An 8,355-nucleotide genomic window follows, 5' to 3' on the forward strand; every position below is an offset into this window, starting at 1 on the left:
ACAAACAAGCCTTGATTTAGAAAAATTAAAGAAAGTGACCAGACTAAAGGTAGTAGATTTAATGGGATTGCTAATCCAAATCATGGAGTGTTAAACCTGTAGCAAGAGTTTAAGATTAAATGCTAGGCAGTTTGTGTAGGTGTGGAAAATGTGTGTTTGAAGACTAGTGGAAAGCTTTTACACTTACTATCCAAGATCCCCTTCAAATGTCATTGACTGTGGTGAACTGATTTTTAACGTTCTTTATAATGTGTCTGTTTCTCTGTATATTATTGGGATGTCTAGGAGTACGATGTCTTGTGTTGGCTGTACTATTCCTGACAAATGAATCAGGAAAGTAATAAACATCTGTGGCTCCTTATCAGTCACAAAGAAGGATAGCTCTGCAAGGTTTGTAACTTCAAAATTTCTTGATAATTTCAGAGCAGCATCAGGTAGCGTTACAATGATTCTTGGTTCGATCTTGAGCTCGGGTTGATGTCCGTGTTGCATCACACAACTGCGACTGTGTCATAATCACACTCTCCAGTGTTTATAATAATTTCTAATCACACCCTCCGGTGTCACCCAAATGAGGATGAGGTTCCCTTTTGAGTCTGGTTCCTTTCAAGGTTTCTTCCTCATACCATCTAAGGGAGTTTTTCCCTGCCACAGTCGCCTCATGCTTGCTCACTAGGGATCATTTTGTCTAACATCTAGGACTTTTGTACTGTTTCTTCTGTTCTGTGAAGCTGCTTTGAGACAATGTCCATTGTTAAAAGCGCTATACAAATAAAATTACATCAAATTGAATTGAAAGTGTTCTCTAGAGGTCCAAATGAATGCCTGGTTTTCTAAAACATGGCAGTAGGTGGACTGGCTACACTAAATTGCTCTTAGATGTGAATGAGTGTATGTCTGGTGCTCTGTGATGAAATGCTGTCCCATTCCACGTCTGTGCATTACCGCATTACACCCAGCTTTCCATGGACTGACTATGATAGGAATAATTTCAATGCAGATTTGTCCTATAAAATCCTGTTTACATGCCACTGCTAACAAGCTGAAACTAAATGAAGTCCTCTCTACTCTGCCTGTGACTGCACTGAATATGACCAGCCTGATGAATAGCAGGGAACGCCGTCATCCCTTTGCATTGTGCAATCTTTTTCCTTTTCAGCATTTCATTGTTTCTTTAACTCCGTTCACTGCCGGCACTCTTCGGGGGTTAATCCGTCCCTTCATTCAAAGAGGATTTGACAGTGTAGACTGTAATGATGAGAACTCATCTATATCTCCCTATCTGTCTGTCTAGTATTGTTGAGAAAAAATATCCTCCGTGGCCAGGCCGGTTGGGTTTTCTCCCCTGACACCAGATTGGATCTGCTAATCCACTGGAGATTATATAAAATGATCATTTTGTGCACACCAGGCTTGAGGACTGATCATAATCTCTTCGAGATTTCCAGTTTCAGGAATACAAGAGATTATTCTGTTAGATTTAATGTTGGGGAACACCTTTAAAGCACAAGACCGTGTGGCTCATCACACAGAGACTACAGTGAAGGTAAGAAAGTACCAATAAATAAGACACAAAACTCGGTATTAGAAAGATTGAACAGCTTTTTGTCGCTTTGTTCATCACTCATGTGAACAACATAATGTGTGTCTGGAGCAAACTGATAAATCTGATAAATATGCGAATTAGTTCGACACCTATTTTAACGTACACTATATCGCCGAACGTTTGAAGACGTCTGCCTTTATGTGCAAACGAAGATAATATGGAGTTGTCCCGCTCTTTACAGCTAGAACAGCTTCAACTCTTCTGGGAAGGTTTTTCCACAAGGTGTAGGAGTGTGTTTATGACCGTTCATCTAAAAGCACATTTGTGAGGTCAGGCACCGATGTCGGACGAGAAGGTCTCCGCTCTAAATTCATCCCAAAGGTGTTCTATCAGGTTGAGGTCAGAAGTTCCTCCACACCAAACTCGCTCATCTATGTCTTTATGGACCTTGCTTTGTGCAAGTCATGTTGTGTGCGGTCATGTTGGAACAGGAAGGGGTCAAACTGTTTCCCACAAAGTTGGGAGCATGAAATTGTCCAAAATGTCTTGGTATGGAGCTGAAGCATTAAGAGCTGCTTTTTACAGGAACTAAGGGACCAAGCTCAACCCCTGAATTTGGAAAGGGTGTCCCAAAACATTTGTGTATGCACGCGTTAACGACTTTCTCCTGAAAACTAATGAGCACAATCACTCATCTGAGGACGGACACGAGAGGTAAAAAATATTCTCATGAAGGAGGAAAAAATAAAAACTCGGGCAGTATGAAGCGCTCGTGGGTTGCTCGCAGTAGAAACACGGGCCACAGCACGGCGGTATTAAGAGCTCGCGCGTTTTTTCCCCCTTTTTCTTACCCCCACACGTTTCAGCAGTGTCACGTGGCGCGGGCGGAAGCGTTTATGTGACCGGCGCACGCTGAATCCCGCGCGGGCGCTGCCATTTGCTCTTTTCTTCATATCGCGCTGCGCGGAGCACAAAGTGCTAAGATGTAAGACTGGCTTGTTTTTATTTTTTCCTATCTCATTTAACGTTTTCTCTCCGCACTAAACCCGAGCTTTGACGCGGATTATATTCACTTTAACATTCCAACCGAGACGTTAGATTACTCCGATGACGTATTTGTATTTTAGTTGTTTGCTGTATTTTTCCTCACACGCTAGGCGTTCTATCTGCTAGCAGTGCTGTTAGCATGGATGTAGCTTAGCCTATTTAGTAAATAGCACCCTTTTTTTTAATTCAGTAACGCGTTTTAGCTTATAATTTTAGCGGTTGTGTATTATCTCTCAATGGTCGTGCCTCGTTTTTTGGGACGAACCGAATCTTTTGAGGCCTAGTGTGTGTGTTTTTTTTTAGGGCACAGCCCGTAGTAGCTTTAGCATTAGCGTTAGCATTGGGGAAGCGGGTTTTGTTCCAGCTGAAACTAGAAAAGTGCGGCAACGCGGCAAAGCGTCATCGTTAGCATGACAACGAGGCTAAACTCTTTACAATATTAAGTCGTTTTTTTGAATTAAGGTGGTAAAATGTTTTTTTTTTTTTAGCGTTAAAGGCCTTTTTAATCCGGCGTGTTTCCTGACTTTAACACGCAATACTTTAACAGTTTTGTGTGAGAGAGAGCGAGTGTGTGTGTGTGTCTGTGCTAGTATGTTTGTGCACGCGCTGATCGCTGCGCCATTTTAGTCAGTCTTATTTTGTGTGTTTTTTAATTTTTTGGGGCCATTCAGGAGTTTTAGAAAAGTGCGTGTAATTTGTTCCGGCCCTTTTGTGTGCTCTTCATAACCATCCCGCCATCTCTCTTTCCCCCTCCCTCTCTCTATCTCTCGCTCTCCCTCTCTTTCTGTCTATCTCTCTATATATCTATCTCTCCCTTCCTCCCTCTCTCTCTCTCTGTGTGTCTCTCTCTCTCTCTCTCTCTCTCTCTCTCTCCCTCCCTCCCTCCCTCCCTCCCTCTCTCACAGAGTCCCGCTGCTGAGTCACAAATTAACACACTCACCATGGCAGAAAACGACCCACAGGTTCAGTTTAAGGTAAATGTGACATTATTGTGTTCCTGTCTCTTTATGGAAGTAATATAAAAGTTTAAGAAGATAAGAGTTTGTTCTCCAGATCTAGAAACGCATCAGTTTCAAAAGGCATTTGTTTTCCTCTGCCCCATAATCCATGTCATGTATTCATGTATGATGACTTAATACAGTCTGAAATCTTGAGGCATTTCTTAATATTCTCCACCAACATGGTTTCTAAAGTCATTTTATTTCCCCCCTGTTTCCTGATGGATGGTGTAGATGCCCTGCGAGAACAGTGTCATTTTGTGAAATGTACTCGCAGTTGTTTTGGCGGGTATTTTAACAGTTTCTTCCGTCCGCAGCTGGTTCTTGTAGGAGACGGAGGCACGGGAAAGACCACCTTTGTGAAGAGACACTTGACAGGAGAGTTTGAAAAGAAATATGTTGGTAAGTGTGTGGAAATATTGGGCGTTGAAATACAACCTCGGTGGACTGTGTGGTGTGTTGTACATGTTATATAAGCATTTAGTTGCTTAGACTCTGCTTATAACTAAATCCTGTGTTTTCTTGCAGCAACTCTGGGTGTCGAAGTGCATCCCTTGGTTTTCCACACTAACAGGGGCGCCATCAAGTACAACGTATGGGACACAGCCGGACAGGAGAAGTTCGGAGGCCTGCGAGACGGATACTACATTCAAGGTACGCTTCTGTTCATACGTCATTATCGGAGCGTCACCTAGTGTTCGTGTGTGTGCGCGCTCTAATGAGCAAGGTTTTACTCTTTCCTCGTCTCCAGCTCAGTGTGCGATCATCATGTTCGACGTGACCTCTCGGGTGACCTACAAGAATGTTCCTAACTGGCATCGTGACCTGGTGCGCGTGTGCGAGAACATTCCCATAGTGCTGTGCGGCAACAAAGTGGACATCAAGGACAGGAAGGTGAAGGCTAAGAGCATCGTGTTCCACCGCAAGAAGAACCTACAGGTATGGTGTGTCCTGATCAGCAGCTTCCTCACCACACCACTGTTTTAGTCAGCTTTTGTCATTTTCCATTTGTTACTGGAACTCTCATTTCTGAATCGTTGAGCATTTTTAAAGACGCTGGGTTGTATCGTCCGTTTCGTTTCAGTACTACGACATCTCCGCCAAGAGTAATTATAACTTCGAGAAGCCGTTCCTGTGGCTTGCACGAAAGCTGATCGGAGATCCCAACTTGGAGTTCGTGGAGATGCCTGCCCTTGCCCCACCCGAAATCGCCATGGACCCATCACTTGCTGCACAGTACGAGCATGACCTGAAAGTAAGTATGCCCTTCTGAAGTATTACAGGGCTACACACTTTATCACTTAATTAGCACTGAATAATAATTTATAAATCTTTCTCGTCTCTTAGGTGGCATCAGAAACGGCTCTCCCAGACGAGGACGACGACCTCTAACCTGTTACCTTCTGATCTTTTCCTTATGGTGTTTGCTGGGTTTCCTCAGCAATTGGAGTTGTCCCCTCCCCTCAACCCCCCTGACCCTCTGCTCACAGTTCCCCTTTTACTGTAAACCCCCCCCCTCTACTGCGCAGATATTTTTATTTTTCAAATTTTCATTTTGTGTTTCAGACTGAATAAAACTGAAGTGATTGTTTTCATTGTAGACATGCTCATGTTGACGCCACCATTAAGACTCACTTTAGGACACATGTGCGTTCACTTACAGACATGCATATATACACTCATCGGCATGAGATGGAGTGTCCCAGTGCTTATTCTCCTTCTCTGTGTGGCTTTAAGCACTTAGAGAACAACTTTGAATAAAAACATTCTCAGTATACCTTGTGGCTGGACCCTTTCCTTTTCATCCGACACTTTTAGTTGTGAAACACTTACACTGTTCGAATTAAAACTGTCTTAAGTATTGTCTTAAGGTTTTGCTGGATTTCTGTTCATGTGGGAGTATCTGCTTCTTGTCATAGAGTTGCATACATTAAAATGTGGAAATGTGTGTGTGCTTTGAGAAGAGTCTTTTTAAATGTGTTTTAATGGGAAGTGATCTAGTTTATTTGCAAACTTCTGATAGATGCTTTACATTTCACTGGAAACCAGGACGGTCTTTATACCGGGGCCTGCTACTGATAATGCTACATGAGCAACCGTAGAGCTTATGCAAATTAGAATTGCATGTTAATGAATGTAGCAGGCTTCCTGTGTGGTGCATTAGGAACGGCACCCAAAGTGGTTTTAATATTTTTGTTTGTTTTAGTGAGGTCAATGTGTGTGTGTAGTGATGTGTTGTGTCTGTCATAATAGTGATAGGTTATTGGTTAAAAGTTATGTTATAACTCTTGGAACAATGATGGAGTCACTCTTGGTTAAACAAAAGAACCTCGATCGGCTCAAAACGTATTCTACCTGCCTGTAAATCCTTTGGATTAAAGTCTCTGAATGTTATTAATGAAGTCAAATAATAAACAGGTTAACGAAGGAAGTATGTGATCCAGCACCACAATGATCTCTGAACTTGATCCCAAGTAAATCCCATAAAAATGCAAGGTTATATTCTAAGGATTTAATGCTCTGTTAGTGCCTTTGAGCTGTAAATGTACTGGAAAAAGGATGTCTGCATTTACTTGCAGATGTAGTCTATTGGCAAAAGTTTTGGGACACCCCTCCAACTCGTTGAATTCTGATGTTGCTTTTCAGGGGTTGATCTCGGCCCCTTAGTTCCAGTGAAAGGATTCGTGCTTCAGCTACATACCAAGACATTTTGGACAATTTCATGCTTTGTGGGAACAGTTAGGGGATGACCGCTTCCTGTCCAAACATGACTGCACACCAGTGCACAAAGCAAGGTCCATAAAGACATGGATGAGCATGGGATACATGCATGGTTTAATTTGCTTATTGTGTCTAAAAGGAAAACAAAGAAAAGAAAAGAAGCAAAAACCACCAACCAACCAAAAAAAAAACCTTTGGTTTGTTTCAATAGTTCTAACTGAAGAAGAAACCAGGAAGTACTTTTTGACCATCATAAATCTTCCATGTAGAACTTGAAAGAATCAGAAGTTCGACAACTTCTCGCCTTTTTCTAATCTGCTGAAGTGCTTAAGACATGTAAGGAGAAAAACCTGAACTTAAATCTTACTGCAGTTACACTATATTGCCAAAAGTTTTGGGACACCTGCCTTTACATGTACATGAATGTAATATGGAGTTGTCTCCCGCCCTTTGCAGCTGGAACAGCCTCAACTCTTCTGGGAAGGCTTTCCACAAGGTTTAGGAGTGTGTTTATGGGAATTTTTGACCATTCCTCCAGAAGCGCAATTTGTGAGGTCAGGCACTGATGTTGGACGAGAAGGTCTCCACTCTAATTCATCCCAAAGGTGTTCTATCAGGTTGAGGTCAGGACTCTGTGAAGTTCCTCCACACCAAACTCACTCATCCATGTCTTTATGGACCTTGCTTTGGTCACTGGTGTGCAGTCATGTTGGAACAGGAAGGGGTCATCCCCAAACTGTTCCCACAAAGTTGGGAGCATGAAATTGTCCAAAATGTCTTGGTATGTAGCTGAAGCATTAAGAGTTCCTTTCACTGGAACTAAGGGGCCGAGCCCAACCCCTGAACAATAATTCATGGATTTGGAGTGATGTCCTAAAACCTTTGGCAATATAGTGTATGTAATTGGCAGAATCATGTCTTACCTGTTTGGCAACTTGAGTCGCTGTTTTTCCAATGACTCAGATGATTTATTTTAGATTCTGAAACATTAGAAATGCCTTCACTAGATACGGAAGCCCATTTTGTATACGTAGGGGGAAATTGTGTAATTATTTTCGTAGGAGTAGCCTGTCAAAAAATTGATTTGTCAACCTTCTAACTTCTTTTGAAATCTGTTTATCATAAATTCCTGTGTGGAGATTTTGGCATCATGCTGAACAAATTTTGTCTGAACCTGATAAGGGCATCCTCCATACCTTTGGTGTTTGGGCCCTTAGAATCCATGATGTGTTTTGACTTCGCTTATCAACTCCTGCTAAAAGGATTTAGCATTAAGTTGGGGCTAGATCATGATCACGACGATCCCACGACGATCAAGATATATTTGTACGAGCATGAGGATGTGTTTAGGATAGAGACTAAAAAGCAGTTCTTTTTAGGGACTGAATGCTAGTAATGTAAATATAAATGTAAACTGTTGTATGAAATTGTACCACTAGGGGGCGAGAAACACCCAAAACTCTCACAGGTCTAACAGTCAACAGTGTCATGGTTCACATTTATCACCCTATTACTATAAATATTATATGAATTAAGTCGATTTATACTGATCTTCCGTTTGAGTGCTTTGTGTAATATATTTATGTTTCTGTTACAATTACATGTGTATTAAAATGATCTGTAATTTATTGCTTTTTTATGTCTACTTCCTTGCCAGTGCACCTTGCCTATTTGAACCTTGAACCTTGAACCAGAGTTCAAATATTTGTAGCATATATGTAGTGTTTTATTTTGTTGTACCATTTATAACTCTTATAACTTGTAATAGCATGTAATATTTTATGCTATGCTAGCAATGACTGCATATTTCTCTCTTCATTCATTCATTCATTCATTCATTCATTCATTCATTCATTCATTTTTATTTAAATTAATTGTATTTTATTTTATTTTATATATTTTTGTTGCATAAAATCATCCACAGTTGCTGATGATAATAGTTTTTTTCCTTTAATCAACAACTATCATTTCAAGGTAACTGGTTTGTACTTTTTAAAAAGTACTGAACACTCAGTTTTCTTCTTCTCATGTTCTAAAGAAATT

At 41.1% G+C, this 8,355-nt stretch overlaps 1 protein-coding gene across 1 annotated transcript; it reads left to right on the forward strand.

The window, feature by feature from the left end:
• Positions 1–2,411: 2,411 nt before the first annotated feature.
• Positions 2,412–5,539, forward strand: ran (RAN, member RAS oncogene family). Its single transcript, XM_058397749.1, has 7 exons — positions 2,412–2,531; positions 3,499–3,567; positions 3,909–3,993; positions 4,120–4,245; positions 4,343–4,530; positions 4,676–4,846; positions 4,939–5,539. Exons 2-7 carry the CDS (start codon positions 3,535–3,537, stop codon positions 4,981–4,983), a joined length of 648 nt encoding a protein of 215 aa, XP_058253732.1. The 5' UTR covers positions 2,412–2,531; positions 3,499–3,534; the 3' UTR covers positions 4,984–5,539.
• The last annotated feature ends 2,816 nt before the right edge of the window (positions 5,540–8,355 follow it).

Source organism: Hemibagrus wyckioides, linkage group LG08 (genome assembly GCF_019097595.1).
Source record: "Hemibagrus wyckioides isolate EC202008001 linkage group LG08, SWU_Hwy_1.0, whole genome shotgun sequence".
NCBI lineage: Eukaryota > Metazoa > Chordata > Actinopteri > Siluriformes > Bagridae > Hemibagrus > Hemibagrus wyckioides.

Coding starts and splice junctions, on each gene's coding strand:
- ran (XM_058397749.1), top strand. CDS start 3,535: ATGGCAGAAAACGACCCACAGGTTCAGTTTAAG. Junction 3,568..3,908: donor ACCCACAGGTTCAGTTTAAG/GTAAATGTGACA, acceptor TTCCGTCCGCAG/CTGGTTCTTGTAGGAGACGG. Junction 4,531..4,675: donor ACCGCAAGAAGAACCTACAG/GTATGGTGTGTC, acceptor GTTTCGTTTCAG/TACTACGACATCTCCGCCAA.